Raw genomic sequence first — 21,331 nt, 5'->3', positions numbered from 1 at the left:
ATCCGGCGGACTTAGTCTGGCGGATAAACCGCCGGATAGTCCGCTGGACTTTACGAACGAGCAGACGACCGGACTTTTCCGGCGGACTAGGTCTGCCGGACTATGGCGGGAGTCCGCCGTACTTTTGAAATGAACGGACTTGCCCACACACGGAGGAAAGTCCGTTTATTTTAAACGTGGCTCCAGGTACCCGGGACTAGCGAAGAAAGTCAATGTCGCCGCCTTTGGTGGCGAGATTGACATGTCACTGGCCCCGTTACCTGGTATGAACTTAAAGGGGAAGCCCTATGCCGAAAAAATGGCATGGTGGGTCCCCCCCTAGGTCCATATAAGACCCTTATCCGAGCACGCAGCCCGGCCGGTCACAGTCCCAGCATCCTCTGGGACTGTGACATCATAAGGGGCGGGGACATCACCCGGCGATGACCCTATATAAGTCACCGCACACCGCGTTCCTGTCATTGCGGCCAGAGAGAGTGTCGAGTCAACATCTCAAGGAAGAACAACAAGAAGAAGAGAAGGCGGCCGCGATAGAAGACCGGGCCTCCGCTTGTAAAAGAGCTGGAAAAAGGCATGGAGGCCCAGCAAAAAGAACCGAAGAGGGAGACAAGACCCCCGAAGAGGGGGATAAGACCCCCAAAGTCGGAAGAAGACCCCTGGACGGCGGCGGCGGCGAAGAAGAAAGCCGGGCTCCTCCGCTAGTGAAAGAGCTAGTAAAAGAGCAGAAGATAGCGGAGGAGTCCAGCGATAAGACCCCCTAAGACGGAAGAAGACCACCGGAGCTGTCCAATAAATCATTTTAAAAACATGTGTTGTGTTTTATTTTTACACTTTTTTTTCACAGATGAATGGGTAGGGGTACATGGTACCCCAATACTCATTCACATAGGGTGGGGTACCGGGATATGGGGGCCCCTTATTAAAGGGGGCTCCCGGAATCCGATAAGCCCCCCGCCCGCAGACCCCGACAACCAACGGCCAGGGTTGCCGGGAAGAGGCCCTTGTCCTCATCAACTTGGGCACAAGGTACTTTGGGGTGAGGGGCCGCACTGTGGCCGGCCAGGCTGCGTGCTCAGATAAGGGTCTGATATGGACCCAGGGGGACCCCCACGCCATTTTTTCAGCGTAGGGCTTCCCCTTTAAGTCCATACCGGATGACAGGACCAACGACGTGTCAATCTCGCCGCAGAAGGCGGCGACATTGACTTCCTTCGCTAGTCCTGGTTACCTGGAGCCGCGTTCAAAATGAACGGACTCCTCCGTGCATGGGAAAGTCCGTTAATTTCCAAAGTCCGGCGGACTAGCACACACGGGCGGATTGTCCGGACACGTGACAGTTTTTGAGTCAAAACTACTTTCTAAGTCCGCTGGACTTTTGGGTAAAAAAAGTCCGCCGGAGCCCACACACAGGTGGATTGTCCGGCGGACTCGAGTCGTGTGATCGTGTGTACATGGCATAAGGGTTTGTTTACACTTGCTTCAAAATGTGGCATTGGGCAGCACTCTGAATGCCAATCAAAGCTCATGTCGCTAAATAAAACGGTTACCTTTCAGTCCTGTTCTCATGTTGTATTTGCTTTGCTTAGCTTCAAAAATTATACCTCATGTGGCTTTCTTGGTGATTCAAAGCCTCTCCAAAGCCTCCATAGAAGTCTATGACAATGCTAGCTAACAGCACCTGAAGCTTTTGAGTTGAGTTAGCTTCATTTTGTTTTGGAGGTATTGCAGGTATGGGATATCCCAGGATGCACTGGAAAGGTTTCATCAGCAGTCACTTCCTGCTCATGTGTATATATTCTAGGAGTGTCTGGTGCAGAGGTCACATCTGGTATGAAGCATGGCGCAACAGGGAAATTATTGGGATCTGGACTGGAGCAGAGCAGCTAGCAGGTGGCACACGTGGTGTGCAACATGGGAACGCTATAGCGTTAGGTGAGCGGGGACCGGATAGAGAGGATTGAGTGGCAGAGGATTAGCAGAATGGGGGGACTGGAGGAGGAGAAACTATAAATGTCACATGTGGTGAGCAATGTGAGAGCAATATAGTGGGAGGTGAGCAGGGACCAGAGAGAGAGGAGGATCAGCAAACCAAGGATCAGCAGAGCTGGAGGCTACTACTAAGTGGGGCATCAGCAGATCTGATGAACGAGGGTACCAACAAGCTGCGGATCTGCTGAATGCGGGTACTGCTGAGCCTGGGAACAAATAGAAAATCAATACACACACAGGACATTTGTCAATCTTCATTAAAGCTTCAAATAAGCATCACTGACCCAACAAAAAAGCATGTTGAAGTGATAGGTGCTTTTATGTGTTAAAGTAGAAGCAAGTGTAAATGAGCCCTTAAAAATTAGCTTTTCGTTTTTGAGAGCATATCAATTTAAACCCTGGTTAACACTGGTGCGGCTTTTGGAATCGGGCTACTTCTCTACTATGTGTCTGATTCACACTACCGCATTGCACTGCTGTGTGGGTGGTGTGTTCTGAAAAAAGGTCAGTGCAAGTTGTACCTCTGATTTCATTGCGGCTTGTGACTTTGTTTAAAAGAAGTCTATGCAAGTCGCAATGAAATCAGAAAAAAGTAGTGCAGGAACCTTTTTCAAAGTCACTGCGACATGAATCGTGGCAATTTGAACGGTTCCATTGCCGACAATGGGGTGGGACTTGTCATGCAATTTGGGACTGTCAAATAGCACCAGTGTAAATGGGGGCTAAGGACTCTTTATACACGGTTTGGGAAATCTTGAAGGAAGGAGAGCACATTGTCCACATGCAATGATGAGGAGTGCCTACTAAGGGCTATTGACTGGAGCTATTTAATATCCTAATAGTTCAAGTACACTCCCTGGCTTTAGTACAGTTGCAGAATTTTCTGGCTAGTATCAGTTTTCTTTGTTCACTGGAATTACTCATTAAACTTTGAGTTGGACAGCACTGATGAAGGGCTAGAGTAGCATCTAAGTATCTAACATGCATGACATGATGCTGGTTACCGGTTAGACTTCTCCAGAAGCCAGTTGAAGTGAGGCCAGGCAGTGGGGGTCAGGAGGACAGCTCGAACTGGGAAGGTAATTCTCTGGGGAAGATCCTTCACTAGATCATACATGGTCACAATCATTTCTCTGGTGTACGTTTTGTTGGAGATAATCGGTGGTAGGTACAATGTCACCCAGCCAGGGGAGATTGTGATATCCGGGAATTTCTCCTGGATTAAACCCAGAAACCTGCAACGATGGATCGCAGTTTTAATAATTACTTTCATCAATTTATCCCATTTGTCAGAATATCTCTAACTTGCAAACAATATCACCAAACATCTTCAGGATACTGACTGTGTGGCATTGACTCCTATCTCATGGTTGACGTTGGGTCCGGCCACAATGTCCGCATTTATCCACACAGGGCGGTTAATTTTCATCTGTGATGACTTTTTCAGCAATATGTCAAGTGACGGGCTGACAGCTTGGATGCTCTTGAAGTCCAGTTTGATGCCTGTATAGAACAAAAAGTTAATTAATAACTGATACATAAGAGGTTAAAATGTATCTAAACTTAAATACAAAAATTTTATATTTGCAGCTTTTCTGGCTTTTTTCCCTTTTAATTTTCACCTGGTGATAATGTTAGTAACACACGTTTAGGACTACAGAATACCCCTTCTCTTCTTCTCCATAAGTGGGAGGTGTATTGTAGTTCACAGCTGGAAACAAAGCTAACTAATAACATTCAGCACAAGCAGAGAGCACACAAGATTTCTATTATCATGAAAAAACACTTTCAATATTTTTTAAAGCTGAACTCTGGCATAAGCAAACGTTATCTAAATACAAAAGTTATGTGTATTCTTACATGAATCTTGGTGTGCTTTCTTTACTTCTTCCAGATCTGTGCAGTAATCTAACAAACAATTTGCCTCTGTTTAGGAACTTCCTGTAATACAGACCGGGCACCGCTGCTCTCTTTCCATCTTCAGGGTGACTGGTCTTGTCTCCGCCCCCTACTGTAGTTTTCTGCAGACAGCCTGTAGTGGGTGGGGCCTGCTGGGTCCCTCCCACAGCTCTGCTCTCTGCACAGACTAGAGTATGTACAGCACAATGATGATATTATGTTTTATAATATCCGGGTTTGGAAAGGCATTTCGGGCACACAAATCTTATTTTGTGACTACTGGGAAGTATATTTAAATGGAAATTTTTATCCGTGGAGTTCAACTTTAACAGGTCAAAAATGAGCAAATAACAGATGTTAATTGTTATAATTTACATATGCTTTAAGTAATTGTCCATTGTACCCTGTAAAGCGGAGGTCCACCCTAAAATAAAAAATTACACTAATATTCTCAAAAAAATATATTAAAAAACATTTGAAATAAAAATGTTTTCAATTACCAGAAACCCCTGTTGCTAGGCAGTCTTCCTAATCTGCCTCTTCCTATTCCGCAGCGCTGTTCCTTCACTTCCTCCTCTTTAGCGAGCTTCCTTGTTGTCTTCTGGGACATGTGTGTCCCAGAAATCAACAGGGCCATTCACAAAGTGTCGCGCATTTTCGTTAAGATAGCGGCGCTGGCACCTGATCCAATGGGCAGATCAGACTCGGGGGGCCGACATCGCGGGCTCCCTGGACAGGTAAGTGTCCTTATTAAAAGTCAGCAGCTACAACAGCTGAAACACCACTTTAAAGCATTGTAATATTGTCTGTTCCACATGTAGGCAGGTGCAGTCTACTTTCTCCACCACAGGTGGCGCTCCTCTGCAGCAGCACTGTTGTTGGAGAGAAAGTCAAGATGAACAGGATCCTGCTACAGTTTCCTGGGTCACTGGGGAAGCTATCCTATTGTATGCTGCCAGCCCATGTGATTCTGGTGACTATCTATGACAGGGATATGCAATTAGCGAACCTCCAGCTGTTGCAAAACTACAACTCCCATCATGCCTCTGCCTCTGAGTGTCATGCTTGTGGCTATCAGAGTCTTGCTATGCCTCATGGGACTTGTAGTTCTGCAATAGCTGGAGGTCCGCTAATTGCATATCCCTGATCTATGATAAAGCAGAGCCTATTTACGGCACTGGCTCCCAGCTTTGGCATGCATTTGGTGAGTGGTTAGTGTAGGGAAATGTACCCTGCCTGTTAGGGACAGTACTAGCGATAGGGAAAGGTTCCAGACAAGAAGTGAAAGCATAGGGACTTCAGCTCCTCTGGACATGCCTCCTAATTGTGTACGACATGGCCAGGCCACATTCTACACTAGTCTGGCTGAATATTGCTCTATTCCCCTTTACATGAAAACCATAAGTGCACCCTGTTGGGTGGTCTTCCCTCCAGGTTTAGTTGTGAACTGTTACTGCATTACTTAATTACATTAATCAATTTCTCTATCGCACCCAATTGTGAATTATTGATGCCACACCATGCTGCACACTACCTACACACAAATAACCATTAAATGGTCATAGATTACATATAACTTTCTCTGATCCAGTCACATGAAGACCAGAATATTACCTTTAGAAGAAAGAAGCACAGCGTCCAGCCATTCTTGCAGTGTATTGTCACTGTATATATCAGGGGGATGAGCCATGATAGGTATATTTGTCTCATTGACTGTTCCTTGTCCCTGAACATTGACATCAGCCTCCAACACCATGATGCCACCTGCAGGGTTATACATAGTAATCAGATGAGGATTTGTAAGTGTTCCCTCGATTAATATTAGGCATTTCAAACTGCATTTTTGTTTCATGCCTGCCAGCGAAAACCAATTACAAGATAAGTCACCTAAGAAGTGGTAAATTTACTTAAAAAGGGCATAGACTGATATCTTTTCACCGTTTCACTGAGTGACATGCAGAGCTGCTGACAAGAGGGTAGCACCTGAATTCTCCTATATGAGGCCCAGGCCCAATAAGTTCAACAGGGGGCCCAAAGCTACAGGAATGGGAGCAATTACTGGAACCAATCCCCATGTGGCCCTCCCTGTGTTTATAATGCTTCCCTTTATGACTGCACAGGGAGTCTCTGTTCAAAGTGCTTTCTGTTCATTCACCCGGAAGCTGAGGCTGCAAAGAAAGGATTGAGGAATCTGTGTCCTCAATCTCTTTCTCTGTCTCAAAAATTAGACAACCCCACAATGCCACATGACTGTTAAAAAATGCAATAAAGAAAAACCTAAAATTGTAAAAAATTTAAATGTAAAAAAAAAAGGGTTCATTCTTACAGGTATTCTGGTTGTGTGAATGAGTGGTTTGTTTATGCGGCTGGGGGCCATCTGTTAGACTTGGTTCTCTGTTCTGTCAGCTAGGCTGTATGGGGCCCCATGATTTCTAACAGCAGCCCTGGTCACATAATTCATAAACTTAAACTGGCCATACACTGATCGAAATTCTGCCAGTTCAGTAGGGACCAGCCGAATTTCCATCAGTGTGTGGCCGTCCCCACTCAACGGAGGGCGGCTCATTTGATCCACATCTGTCAACGGGAGATGCTGGAAAACCTTTCCTGATCAGTGACTGAGGCCATTGATCAGTGTACTCTGACAGCTTTAGGTCCCACAGTTTTGTTTTTTTCAGCCAACTAGTGAGAACTTGGACAGCTCAACATTGTGAGAAGAAGATATAAAGCAGAACCATTATGCTCCATTACAATGTTTAAAGCAGAACCTGAGTAATAAGCTGATATGGCTGCCGCGTGTATATAATTACAAATGATATACAGAAACAAGATTCTTAAAACATATCTTAATAAGATTATAAATATAAAGCTGTTATCTTCAAGTGAATATCCAAAAAGACTGAAAATATTTTTCTTTCCTTTTAAATCATGAAAAGACCATTATATGCACATCAATGCAAAAGAATCTACTCAACATCACAACAAATATATAAAGTCAGTTAGACGACCCAAAAATATCTCCTTATATTTGTATATTACATGATCAAGACAGCTTTACAGTACTGAGTATACACAAATCAGTAATAACATTATGATGACCCACCTAATGTTAGGTAGGTCTCCCTTTGCCTCAATAAACAGCCTGACTCATTGTGGACACCACTGGACCTCTGAAGGTATTCTGTAGTATCTGGCACCAAGCCATCAGTAGAAGATCCTTTAATTCCTGTAAATTGTGAGGTGAGGCCTCCATGGATCAGACTTGTTTTTCCAGCACATCCCAGAAATACGTATTGGATTAAGATCTGGAGAAATTGGAGGCCAAGTCAGAACCTCAAACTCGTCGTGTTCCTCAAACCACTCTTGAACCATTTTTACAGTATGACAGCATTCATTATCCTGCAAAAAGAGGCCACTGCCATCAGGAAATACCGTTTCCATGAAGGGATGTACTTGATCAGCAACAATGTTTAGGTAAGTGTTATGTGTCAAGTAACATCCACATGCATGGCAGGACTCAAGGTCCTGGTGCCATATCTTCTCCAGGTAAGCGACGCACACACAACCGGCCACCCACATGATGTAAAAGAAAACATGATTCTTCAGACGAGGCAACCTCCTTCCATTGCTCCGTGGTCCAGTTCTGATGCTCACTAGCTTTTGGAGGTGGACAAGGGTCATCATGGACACTACTGCAATCCATTTTTTCTGCTTTAAACACATCAACTTTATTGGCAACAAGCTTACTTGCTGCCTAATATAAGCTTCCAACTTTTAGAATGTAAGGAGAAAATCAGTGTTACTGACTTTACCTGTGTTTATATTATGTTAGCATTAGGTTAAAGGATATGTAAAGGTTCCTTTAAAAAAAAAAAAAAACATGTCATACTTACCTCCTCTGTGCAGTTGGTTTTGCACAGAGTGGCCCCGATCATCCTGTTCTGGGGTCCCTCAGCTGCGCACTGGCTCCTCCTCTTCCCGACTGCCCCCCTATGGGGCACGTGTTTACTTTGCTGCTGTTGCGGGATACATGTAATGTGGTCCCAGTCAGATGGATCATGTGTGGGAACCAAAGTAAGCGAAAAGGTAGTTTCCAAAATGTCCGCAGCGAGTTCGCACATGCGCGGAACAAAGCCGTGAACGAAGGGGAGAAAGTAATAGAGTAAGGGAAAACAGAGTTTCCAAAATGGCCGATGCAGGTTCGCGCATGTTTCCGTGTCTCTTTATTGATAGGAGACAGCTGTTGGGATTTGGGACCAGCCAATAAGTGTTCTTATCCCAGTGACGCCGGGAATAAGTGGATACTTAAGACCCTCAGTGTGGAGGCAAAGTTGTTGTGGCCAATCGCCCTGCATGGTATCTACAGGATTTTTTTCCGAGGTGAAAAATAAGTTGACTTTGTGTAAGATTGTGGCAACCTGATTCCAGCTTACTTATTGTTGAACATAGCCACGGTCTTTGACACTAACCTATCACTCCTCTATAGGGGATACTCCCTTAGGATAGATTAATCAACATTGATCTTCCCTGGTTCAATGGTATAATTTTGATACAAAGCAAAGAAATATGGTTATCTTCAATGAAGGAAGTGTTTAGGTAAAAGGAACTTGCCAAATTTATTGTTATACCTATCTAGAAAAATCTTAGATTTATAAGAAAACTCTGTGATGAATCATGTGTTTTATAGATGGCACAGCTCCTTGAAGCTTACCAAAAGTATATGAAGTATACGTTTTGGGAGTGATACAATTATCAACCTGTGAATTCCTTGACTACTTATCACAACCGGGTAGGTCAAAGTTGAACTATAGTATAGTTAAAATGATTGGTTTAAGTGATAATAGGGAGTGGTGTACCAAGTTTATTCTACTATATATGCCTTTGCAGGTGTGAACGTAGGGCTATTGTCCCCCCTTTTTTTTAATGGCACACTGACACCTCATGGGACCTCTTGGTGGGCCGTGAGGACCATTTGGAACCTTGATCACTTGTGGGGTGAGAGTGCATCCATCAGACGATCTATATATTATAGTATGTAAATATATGAATTGTAAGTGTGATAGATCCTTTAAGGCCTTTGTGCGTACTAGTGTCTTTTCCCTTTCATTTCTCTTTTTTTTTTTTTTTATTTGGATTTATTAAAATTCAAAATGTATTGTTTTCTTTTAGTGACATTGTATTAAGGTCCTACAAAAGCTCCAGAAGAAGCCACGATTGTGGTGAAACATGTAGAGGCAACCAACTTTTGTATTGGGACCGCATGACTTTCCATACTCTAGTTTATAATGTTGTTCTCTTTTTAACCATGCTTGTTTAAATAAAATTATAAAATTTGTAATATCAATTTGATTAGATTTTTTGCACTTCAAAACTCCCAATTTTGTTTCTTGATACTTTTAGGGGAGGTGGTGCTTGTAGAGAATTCTCTGGCCTCTAGCATCATATTTGCTTATATGTTTATACTGGTGGTAGCTGTAAGGATTGGAATCCAAATCCACAGCTATATTTGAACCCATTGGCTTGATTCCATATGTAAGAATAGGGCTGCCATTTGGAACTATTATAAGTAGGCATGTATGTGTTCCAGATATATGTAGGTGCATGTATTCATGTTTATGTGTATATACAGTTGTGCTCATAAGTTTACATACCCTGGCAGAATTGATGATTTTTCTTGGCCATTTTTCAGAGAATATGAATGATAACACACATGGTTAGTGTTTGGCTGAAGCCATTTATTATCAATCAACTGTGTGATGTGCAGTGTTAGTTTTCCACCACACATAGCGTTTTGCGTTAAGGCCAAAAAGTTCCATTTTGGTCTCATCTGCCAGAACACCTTCTTCCACATGTTTGCCTTGTCCCCCACATGGCTTCTCGCAAGCTGCAAACGGGACTTCTTATGCCTTACTTTCAACAATGGCTTTCTTCTTGCCGCTCTTCCTTAAAGGCCAGATTTGTGGAGTGCACGACTAATAGTTGTCCTGTGGACAGATTTCCCACCTGAGCTGTGGATCTCTGCAGCTCCTCCAGAGTTACCATGGGCCTCTTGGCTGCTTCTCTGATTAATGCCCAGCCTGTCAATTTAGGTGGACGGCCATCTCTTGGTAGGTTTGCAGTTGTACCATACTCTTTATATTTTTCAGATTATGGATTGAATAGTGCTCTGTGAGATGCTTAAAGCTTGGGATATTTTTTATAACCTAAACCTGCTTTAAACTTCTCCACAACTTTATCCTTGACCTGTCTGGTGTGTTCCTTGGCCCTTATGATGCTGTTTGTTCACTAAGGTTCTCTAACAAACCTCTGAGGGCTTCACAGAACAGCTGTATTTATACTGAGATTAAATTAAACACAGGTGAACTCTATTTACTAACTAGGTGACTTCTAAAGGCAATGGGTTCCACTAGATTTTAGTTAGAGGTATCAGAGCAAAAGGGGCTAAATACAAATGCAGGCCACACTTTTCAGATATTTATTTGTACAAAAATTTGAAAACCATTTATTATTTTCATTTCACTTCACAATTGTGTGCCCCTTTGTGTTGGACTATTACATAATATACCAATAAAATACATTTTCATTTTTGGTTTTAACATGACAAAATGTGAAAAATGTCAAGGGGTATGAATACTTTTTCAAGGCACTGTACATGGGCATTTTTGGGTATTAACGCAAAATCTTAAATACAGTAATGGAATGTAAAATGTAAAGCATACTCACTGTTCAGGGCTTCATGCATTTCACTCTTGCTATTGGCTCTATGATACCAGGTGACGAGTAACCCATCCTTGGCTGAGATCTGCTCAGTGGACATTAGGTAGTCTAACATATCTCCATCCGTGCTGAACCCAGGCTCGGAATCTGCTGAGAATCATAAAAGCATTAAACTGATAAAGAAAATCTGTTTTGTAAGCCCGTATACATGAAGAGAAGAGGTTTTCAAGGAGACTGAGAGTTGCAATATTTCTGTTTACTGTAAATTCATGGCCTTAGCTAATAATGACCGGCAATTGTGTGTAGTTTTGTATAAGCGATCCCAAAGTCCTACACATAATCAGGATGTTCGCTCCAATCTCTAAAAGGTTAGAGCTGAAAAAACCCATACAGTATGTTTGTAGGTCCCACCATGACACTGTATGGCAAAACCTCCTTCTAAAAACCAATCAGTCAGCATAGATTTTCCAATCAGGTTTCTACTATTTTCCCCACAGCACACCCTCTACTCCACAGACAAACATAATATATATATATTATATATATATTTATATATATATATATATGTATTATATATGATATATATTCATCGTCTGTTGCATACGTGCACAGCCATCCTGCAAGAAATATCTCTAGACAGCTTAAGGCTCACATCTCTCAGATTTTGCCATCAGAATCAATAACCCAACCCAAGGTCCACAGGTAGGCAACAGATGTGCTGGGCTATCCTGTTTGTCAGTGCACGGCAGAGTATTAATTACAGCCAACTTTAAGCTGAATAAGGCCATGTACACACGCGGGGACTGTCTGCCGAAACTAAGTTCGTCAAACAGTCCGCTCAAACTTTTGAATGAACGAACACGCCCACACACGGCACTTTTTGAGCGGACAAATACAGCAAACTTTGTTCGTCGTACTAAGTCCGCGCAACTTTTGAAATGAACGGACTCGCCCACACACGAGGCAACAGTCTGCTCATTTCGAGCGCGTGTGCAGGTAGGCGGGGCCCGCGACGGAGACGCCGCGGGCTCCGCCGCCTGGAATGTACTTAAAGGGGAACCCCAACGCCGAAAAAAATCGGCGTGGGGGTCCCCCCAAAGTCCACAACAGACCCTTGTCCGAGCACGCTACCCGGCCGGCCAGGAAAGGGGGGCGAGCGAGCGCGCCCCCCCTCCCGAGCCGTACCAGGCCGCGTGCCCTCAACATGGGGGGTGCCTTGGGGAAGGGGGGGCCGCGCGGCCCCCCCACCCCAAAGCACCTTGTCCCCATGTTGATGAGGACAAGGGCCTCTTCCCGACAACCCTGGCCGTTGGTTGTCGGGGTCTGCGGGCGGGGGGCTTATCGGAATCTGGGAGCCCCCTTTAATAAGGGGGCCCCCGGATACCGGCCCCCCACCCTATGTGAATGAGTATGGGGTACAATGTACCCCTACCCATTCACCTGTAAAATAAAAGTACCCAAAAAAAAACACAACACACGAGATAAAATATTTTATTGCACAGCTCCGGGGGTCTTCCGTCTTCGGGGGTCTTCTCGCCGGACTCCTCCGCTATCTTCTTGTAGCTCTTTTGCTAGCGGAGGAGTCCGGCTTTCTTCCTCCCCGCCGCTGGCCTCTTCTCCCGACTTCGGGGGTCTTGTCCCCCTCTTCGGTTCTTCTGCCGGGCCACCGCGCCTTCTTATAGCTCTTTTACAGGCGGTGGCCCGGTCTTCTGTCGCCGCCGCCTTCCGTTCTTCTGCCGGGCCACCGCGCCTTCTTATAGCTCTTTTAGAGGCGGTGGCCCGGTCTTCTGTCGCCGCTGTCGCCTTCCGGTCGCCTTCCGTTCTTCTTCTTGTTCTTCTTCTTCTTCTCCAGGAGATGTTGACACGTCGCTCTCTCCGGCCGGAATGCCAGAGCCGCGCTGTGCGGCCACTTATATAGTGACAATGGGGCGGTGTCACATGGTATATGTCACATGGGTTGGTCACATGGGTTGATGTCACATGGGGACTATGACATCGTAAGGGGACGGGGTCACCATGTGACCAACCCATGTGACATATACCATGTGACACCGCCCCATTGTCACTATATAAGTGGCCGCACAGCGCGGCTCTGGCATTCCGGCCGGAGAGAGCGACGTGTCAACATCTCCTGGAGAAGAAGAAGAAGAACAAGAAGAAGAACGGAAGGCGACCGGAAGGCGACAGCGGCGACAGAAGACCGGGCCACCGCCTCTAAAAGAGCTATAAGAAGGCGCGGTGGCCCGGCAGAAGAACGGAAGGCGGCGGCGACAGAAGACCGGGCCACCGCCTGTAAAAGAGCTATAAGAAGGCGCGGTGGCCCGGCAGAAGAACCGAAGAGGGGGACAAGACCCCCGAAGTCGGGAGAAGAGGCCAGCGGCGGGGAGGAAGAAAGCCGGACTCCTCCGCTAGCAAAAGAGCTACAAGAAGATAGCGGAGGAGTCCGGCGAGAAGACCCCCAAAGACGGAAGACCCCCGGAGCTGTGCAATAAAATATTTTATCTCGTGTGTTGTGTTTTTTTTTTGGGTACTTTTATTTTACAGGTGAATGGGTAGGGGTACATTGTACCCCATACTCATTCACATAGGGTGGGGGGCCGGTATCCGGGGGCCCCCTTATTAAAGGGGGCTCCCGGATTCCGATAAGCCCCCCGCCCGCAGACCCCGACAACCAACGGCCAGGGTTGTCGGGAAGAGGCCCTTGTCCTCATCAACATGGGGACAAGGTGCTTTGGGGTGGGGGGGCCGCGCGGCCCCCCCTTCCCCAAGGCACCCCCCATGTTGAGGGCACGCGGCCTGGTACGGCTCGGGAGGGGGGGCGCGCTCGCTCGCCCCCCTTTCCTGGCCGGCCGGGTAGCGTGCTCGGACAAGGGTCTGTTGTGGACTTTGGGGGGACCCCCACGCCGATTTTTTTCGGCATTGGGGTTCCCCTTTAAGTACATTCCAGGCGGCGGAGCCCGCGACGTCTCCGTCGCGGGTCCCGCCTACCTGCACACGCGCTCGAAATGAGCAGACTTTCCTCCGAGCGGGAACAGTTTGCTCATTTCGAAAGTGGCCTACACACGGGCGGACTGTCCGCTCAAACCAAGTTTCAGCGGACAGTTTTTCGGAATTTCCGAAAAACTTTGTTCGTCAAACTGTCCGCTGAAACTGTCCGCTGAAGCCCCACACACGAGCGGACTGTCCGCTGAAACACTTCAGCGGACAAAGTTGAGCGAACAGTCCGCCCGTGTGTACGCGGCCTTAGAGTTTTTTGTTATATGTCAAACCCCTAATGCCGCATACACACGACCGCCAGAGTTTATTCCGACGGAGTTCCGACAGAATACCGCTCAATCGGTCTTGTACAACACATACGACAGGACTAGAAAAAGGAAGTTCAATAGCCAGTAGCTGCTGTGTCGTACTTGGAGCATGCAGCGTTTTTGGTCCGTCGGAACAGAAAACAGACGAGTGGTTTTCCCGATAGGAATTGATTCCGTCGGAAATATTTAAAACACGTTCTATTTCTAGGGCCGTCAGAATTTTCAGAAAAAAAACGTCCGATTAGGCCCACACACGATCTGAATATCCGATGAAAAGATTCCGTCTGACTTTTTCTGCCGGAAAGTCCGACCGCGTGTACGCGGCATAAAGCATATCTAAACCCAAAAAGAAAAACTTTATATATTGCAGTATACCAATCCTTAGATGTGATGGTTTTCATAGTTTTTAACTTTTACGATAAGAAAACACATAGTTACATAGTTGGTAAGGTTGAATAAAGAAACTAGTCCATCCAGTTCAACCTGTGTACTTGGTGTACAGTATGTGCGTTCATGTCGATAATTATTTCCCATATTCCTGTATATCGTGTTCACTAAGATGCATGTCCAAGAGTCTTTTAAAATTATCAATACTTCCTGCTGAAACCCCTACGCAGCTTATGGTTGAACTGCTTCTCCTCCAATCTCGTTGTATGGCCCATGTCTTCTAAGCCCCTGTACACACGGTCGGAGATTTCCACAACCAAATCCATCGGATTTTGCCCGTTGGATTTTGTCCTTCGGATCTTGTCCGAAACTGTTGCATACACACGGTCGGACAAAGTTGGCGAAAAATCCGATCTTTCAGAACGTGATGACGTAATTTCGTTACGATGGGACTACATTCAGGCTAGCAGCCAATAGCTTTGATGTAGGAATTTGATCTGAGCATGCGTGGCACTTGGTCCGATCAAAATTCTCTATACATGATCGGAGTATGTCCGATCGGCCCAGTTGGTCAGGAAATATTTCCAACATGTTGGAAAATTGGGTCCGACGGATATTCTGACGGAATCAGTCCGATGCATACCACACACAGTCGGATTATCCGACGACACAGTCCGATAGGACACATTCCGACGGATTCTCTGACCGTGTGTACAAGGGCTTACACTCTCTGAGACTGAATAGTTTCCTACCGATGATGGGATCACCATTGAGGTATTTGTATTTTGCCATCATATCTCTTCTCATGCATCTCTTCTCTAGGAAGAATAAGTTTAGTGTTTGCAGTTGTTCCTCATAATTGAGTTCCTCCTTTCTCTGGACTCTCTCCAGTTCCAGCACATCCTTCCTGAGGATCGGTGACCAGAACTGGACAGAATACTCCAGATGTGGCTGAACCAGAATTTTATAAGGTGGCAGGATTATCGTTTTATCTCTGGAGTAAATTCCCTTTATAATGCATGCTAATAGTCTGCTTGCTTTGCTTGCGGCGGCTTGACATTGCATGCTATTGCTCAGTCTGTCTTCTACTAGGACTCCCAGATCTTTCTCCATCCTGGATTCCCCCAAAGGTTCTCCCCCTATTGAGTAACTTATGTTTATATTTTTAGCCCCCAAGTACATTACTTTACATTTTATAATATTGAACCTCATTTGTCATGTAGTCGCCTCCATTATTTTATTCAGGTCTTCTTGTAAAGTTTCTATATCCTTCTGTGAAGTTATTGCCCTACTTATTTTTGTGTCATCAGCAAACACAAGAAGTCTGCCTAAGATACAAGTCAGATTTCAGGCATCCCCTGCCACACAAATTAAATTTTTGGTGATATAGTCCCAATAGGAACACGTCTAAAGGGATGCAGGCCCAGCATCTTTCCTCATTAGTGCTCTGCAACTGCCACAGCTGATTGATAATTATGAAATTATGAAACCACTCCCCTTAGACCCGCTCAGCACAGAGGAACAAACATTGATTTCTTTAGAATAACAAAAAGGTAGGAATCTGCAACAAAGGTTATAATCCTTGCAGTGTAAATAGATCATCCAGAGGGGAATGTTTTCTCAACAAAAGTGAAGTTACGGTTTAAGCTATTCTAGTCTTTTCTGGAAACCAGCTTCTGTAAACCACAAGAGTACATCCTGTGATATGTTACTAACAATGCAGTCATGGTCCTTCTACCGCTCCTTTTTGTGTAAAAACTGAGAAAAAGCATTTAGTACTATTGCCTTCTCGTTGTCTTCTGTAACCAACTTAACTTCATCATCCTTTATGTGGCCAATATGCTCTGGCCTCACTTTTTTACTGTTAAAATATTTTAAAAGTGTCTTGAGATTTTTGTTACTCTCCTCCACTATGTGTCTCTCATGGTCTTTTTTAGCTGCCCTGATTGCATTCTTTTACATCTTATTGCATTCCTTGTAGTGTTTGAATGCTGACAATGACCTGACCCTTCTGCATTATATTTTTAAAGGCCATTTTTTTCTTTAATATGACTTTTTACGTTACAGTTTAGCGACCCAGGTTTAACCTTCGATTTTCTATATTTATTTCCCATTGGAATGCACTGGATGATACCTTTATTTAATATGTTCCTAAAGCACTCCCATTTTTCCTCAGTATTCAATGTTTCTAGGATTTGGCCCATTTAATGTCTTTTAGTATTGAGCGCAGTTTAGAAAAGTTGGTCTTTTGAAATGTAATGTCTTGCACTACCCTCGTGCCTCCTTTTCCTATGATTTATGCTGAATGTAACTGTCCTGCGACTGCTAGTTCCCAAGTTGTCCTGTATTTCCACATCTGCGATCAGATCTGTGGTGTTTGTAATTAATAGGTCTAGAAATGCATTCTTTCTAGTTGGGGAATTCACCAATTGGGACATGAAGTTGTCCTGTAAGAAAGGCCTTTAATGAGTGAGCTGTCCCTCTGCCTAGTCAATATCTGGATAGTTCCCCATTAGGATGACGCTGCCCTGCCTCGGTGCCATTTTTAACGGTGATAGGAGGTCCAACTCCTTCTCCTGCTTTAGGTTAGGGGCCTGTAACATACCCCCCACTATTCATTTCCCACTTGCTTCTTCCCTTTGACGTTCCACCCATATGGATTCCACCTCCCCCTTGCCTCATTTGTGATGCCATTCCTCTCTTCCACCCTTAAATCATTCTTAATATATACGCACACCCCTCCCCCTCTTTCACCCTCCATGTCCCTTCGATATAAGGAATACCCGTGGATAGTTGCCAGACAGTCGTGTGAGCTGTCAAAAGTTTCTGATATTCCCATAAGTCTAAATCCTCCTCTTGTAACAGCAGCTCCAGTTCCTCAATTTTGTTAGATAGGCTCCTGGCATTTGTGCACATGCCTCTCAGTTTTGTACAGCTGCATATTATTTCCTCCTTTGTTTTTTCTGAGGCTGGGATTTTGATTTGCTAATGCATTCACCAAGTGTTTAGGTATTATGGCTATATTATTGCTAGTGCCTAAATAAGTACCCTCTGACCTTTGCTTACTGCTGGCTATCACTTCCTCTGATCCCTCCCTCCCCATCACCTAGTTTAAAAGACCTCCACATTTTTGGCCATCCTCTACCCCAACAGAGCTGCACCCTCCCTTTTTAGGTGTAGTTAATCCCTACTAAAGAACCGGTAACCGACTGAGAGGTCAGCCCAGTTCCCCAGGAACCCAAAACCCTCCTTCCAACACCAACTCCTCAGCCACTTGTAAAGTTCTCTAAGCTCCTGCTGCCTCTCTGGTGTTCAGGTAGTGTTTCTGAGAAAACCAACTTAGAGGTCCTTCTCTTCAATGTAGCCCCTAAGTCCCTGAAATAATTTTTTTGGATGCTCCACCTTCCTCTAACTTTGTCATTGGTACCAACATGTACTATGAGAGCTGGGTCCTCTCCAGCCCCACCAGCCCCACCCAACAAATAGTCCATCCGATCTGCGATGTGCCAAACCAGAGTGCCTGGTAAACATAGCATTCGGCGATCACAGTATTTGTGACAGATTGCCCTATATGCCCTATCTGTCCTTCTAATAATTGAGCCCCTTACCGCCAGTACCTGCCTAACCTTGCCTGTGTCCTCGACCCCCTCCTTACTGGAGCAGTCATTCCCCTTTTTAGAACCAGGATCTGGGCTTTCAGAGAAACAACTAGCTCACATCTTGCACAGCAGCATTCACCGTCGAATGGCTCTTCAAGGAACATATACATGGAGTAAGATGTGCACTGGGTCGCATTACCACTCCTGTTGGACATTTTACCTGCTACTCTAGTGGGGATAATCAAAAAAAAAAAGGTACTGCTGCTACTCCAAAGATGCTCCTGGTGCTCCAGCTAGTCCAAGTTTCTCACAGTCACTCCCAGTGCTCCACGTCACTCCTGGGACTCCAGGTTGTTCCAAATTGCTCACAGTTACTCCCAATACTCCAAGTTATTCCAAGTCACTCCCAGCACACCAGGTTATTCTAAATGACTTACGGTTACTTCTGGTACTCCAAGTCGCTACCCAGTACCCAAGTTATCAGTCAGTACTCTAAGTCACTAATCAGCAGTCCAAATTACTACTTAGTACTCCAAGTTATTTCAAATTACTCACAGTTACTCCCAATACTTAAGTTACTTTAAGTTACTCCCAGTACCCCAAACCACTCCCAGTATTTCAAGTCACACTCAGTACTCCGATATAATAAATGTCTCCCAGTACTACAAGTTACTGCTAAAATTTCTCCCAGTACTCCAAGTTACCACAACTATTACTCCCAGTAATCCAGGTTACTATAGCTATTACTTCCAGTACTCCAAGTAACTACAACTATTACTCCAAGTTACCACAACTATTACTCCTAGTACTCTAAGTTATTACAACTATTACTCCCAATACTCTAAATATTACTCCCAGTACACCAAATAATACACCCAGTACTCCAAGGTACTACAGATATGCTCCTCAGCGTTCAGCCATATACTTGTGTCCCACTCCCTCACTAACAGCATGTCCCTTGTTCTGTCAGATGTTGGCTACTCCTCTGTCCCTATCTCCGCACTCAACTGTCAGTGGGTCCCGGCTCCCACGCCCACCCTCGGGCTGCTCCACCTGTCAGTGTGTCTGCCTCAGTGTCCCCCCTCGGCGTCAATCCTCAGTCAATCGGTCTTCCCTCCACCACCTTGCAAGCTGCCTGTGTCTCCCCGTTCTCCCGCGACTTGCAGCAGCGTGCCTCTCTCAGCATGCGTGTTCCTTACAGCTCTCACACCACTTGCAGTAGCATGCCTCTCTTAGCGTGCAACGTGCTCCTCACAGCTCTCCCATGACTTTCAGCAACCCAAAGCCTGATTTTGGGAAATCTTAAATTCCTTCATGCTAAGGGGCTGTGCCCGCACTGCAAGTGTTAACTGCTTGTATCAGTCTAGGGGGAAAAAAAAGCACATTTACGTACCAAAATCTATGTTCCCCTGGCATGCACCCCCCTATACTCTGGCGGTGGCCTGTTCTTTTGATATTATCACATCCAAAACAGGGCTTTGGACCATGCATTGATCTTGATGATGTCAGGACTGGTCTAGCAGAATGGAGGAGTGGGTAAGTAAATCTTCTTTTCTATGCCCCCTAGACCTGACCGAGCAGTTAAACTTCGCAGTTCTGTTTTAAACTCCATAAGTTCACCATGTAATGGAGATGTAAAAAGGCTTATATGTTTAAGTTCAGTCTGGGTGACAACCATGGGCCCTCCATAGATTCAATGGAGAAATAAGTGAAGACATGAAGGGACAGGAGGTGGGATATTTGCAGGACCATCATGTGGAAATAAAGGGGAAAAATATTGAAGAAAAGAAAACTAATATAGCCATCACATCTAATAAATAGTAACCTGCGATATATTACATTCTGGGTATTGGCTTTGGGTATGCTTTAAATTGTCCCTTTTGGCAGTTTTGTAATTAAGAGGCAGCCTTTGCTTCCAAGCCCTAGAGAGCACCCTTATCTCAGTGCTTTGGCACTGCCCAAAGATTATCTAACCTCTGTCCTTTTGTATCTGAACACTGGCCAAGCAACAGAAGAGCTGGCATCCTCTAATTCTGTTATTAAGGCACATGCTATATGTCAACTAAAGTGAAGAGATGACACATATGGTATCTTAAGGGCCAGGGTTGCCTATCTTGGGGCTTTTCAGCAGGCAGTGGGGTTCTTGGTGAACAGATGAACTTCAGAGCATGACAGGGACAACATGGAGTCTTCCTCCTAATACAGAAAAGGGGATGAGGGGTAGTGGATGCCTCTTTATAGCACTAAAAAGACAGGAGAACTTGTTTATATCTCATACAAGGACTGCTAATGAGCACCAGAGCCCAGCATCTCTCAACACCAATGAGATTCTTTTCCAGTGCTATGTTTCGGAGCAGATCATGAAGCACATTTGCTATGCCCAAAGCTACCAGCTATTTCATAATTAAAAAAGTCTACATTTTTTGATGATTTCTTGCCATAACCTTGTATAAGATGGCCAACATAAATTATACAATCAGTTCACAAGTCTATCCTTACCTTTCTTTGGAGGCTGTCCCAAAGTTAAGCAGAGAGCAGCGATTGCGACACACACCCCTACAAACACTAAGACTGCTGCTATGGTTCTTAGATCTGCCAAACTGCAGCGCTTCATTATATCATTAACAACTTCTTCCAAACTCCAAAGTATTCGAGGACTTTCCGATCTCTGAATGGCGAGCCTTCCTATGGATGTAAGTGAACAATACTAAGCTCAACGTCCTTTATTCAAGACCACAATAAACGTTCTGCTCTTTATAGACGTCTTCTCGCATTACAGAAAATCCTCCAGCTCCCCCTTCATTTAACAAGAGCTCCGTTCTATGGGCGATACAAGATACATGCTAAGAACTCTGCTCTTGGAGTTTAGGCTTCAGCATTCTTTCCCATAACAGCACAGAAATGCAACCGTTTTCCTTTTCAATAGATAGCGTGTATGTATTATCATCATGGACTTCAGTACACCCAGCTCCAGTTACAGCTTTCTAACAAGGCAATTTCCAGAAAAACCATGCCTCAACAGTTCTGTTTTCGTTAATAGTAAACTAAATAGTAATAGTTATCTAAAACTTCACTTTAAAAGGGAAACTGTACAGTATCATCAATGAATACACATTTTGGAACTATTGGCAAAATAAAAAAATGACATATGATGTCCCTAGCCCCTTCTTGATGGATGGTAAAACAAATCTTAATGCCTGAACACCGATTTAAAAATTTGCTATGTGTTAGTAAAACTGTACAAATCATTGCAACTACTTAGTGCAGCCATGTGAATAATATCTTGTTTTTTTATGATAATTGAGCCTTAATTTGGTGGCAATTGTTAATAAATATCTCCCTATTCTTTTTAGTTATCAAAAGAAAACTGGCCCGAAATACAACCCCAATTCCAAAAAAGTTGGGAGTGTGTAAAATATACATGAAAACAGAATC

The 21,331-nt window shown here is 44.7% G+C and overlaps 1 protein-coding gene across 2 annotated transcripts in view; it reads right to left on the bottom strand.

The window, feature by feature from the left end:
- Window positions 1–20,843, bottom strand: part of FAM151A (family with sequence similarity 151 member A) — a 36,539-nt gene extending 15,696 nt beyond the window's left edge. The window contains exons 1-5 of one of the 2 annotated variants that reach the window (XM_077453265.1): window positions 20,396–20,843; window positions 10,612–10,755; window positions 5,503–5,652; window positions 3,333–3,492; window positions 2,994–3,224 (exon numbers count right to left, since the gene is read on the bottom strand). In XM_077453265.1, the coding sequence (XP_077309391.1) occupies window positions 2,994–3,224; window positions 3,333–3,492; window positions 5,503–5,652; window positions 10,612–10,755; window positions 20,396–20,510 (800 nt within the window). In that variant the 5' untranslated portion in view covers window positions 20,511–20,843. The remainder of the gene's footprint in view (window positions 1–2,993; window positions 3,225–3,332; window positions 3,493–5,502; window positions 5,653–10,611; window positions 10,756–20,395) is intronic. The other variant, XM_077453266.1, reaches the window with a different exon arrangement.
- Window positions 20,844–21,331: the final 488 nt, after the last annotated feature.

The sequence above is a fragment of the Lithobates pipiens genome, unplaced genomic scaffold, assembly GCF_037356315.1.
Source record: "Lithobates pipiens isolate NorthernLeopardFrog02 unplaced genomic scaffold, aLitPip1_a1.2 Scaffold_23, whole genome shotgun sequence".
In the NCBI taxonomy this organism is placed as follows: Eukaryota; Metazoa; Chordata; class Amphibia; order Anura; family Ranidae; genus Lithobates; species Lithobates pipiens.
This window is presented reverse-complemented; position numbering and strand designations above follow the sequence as displayed.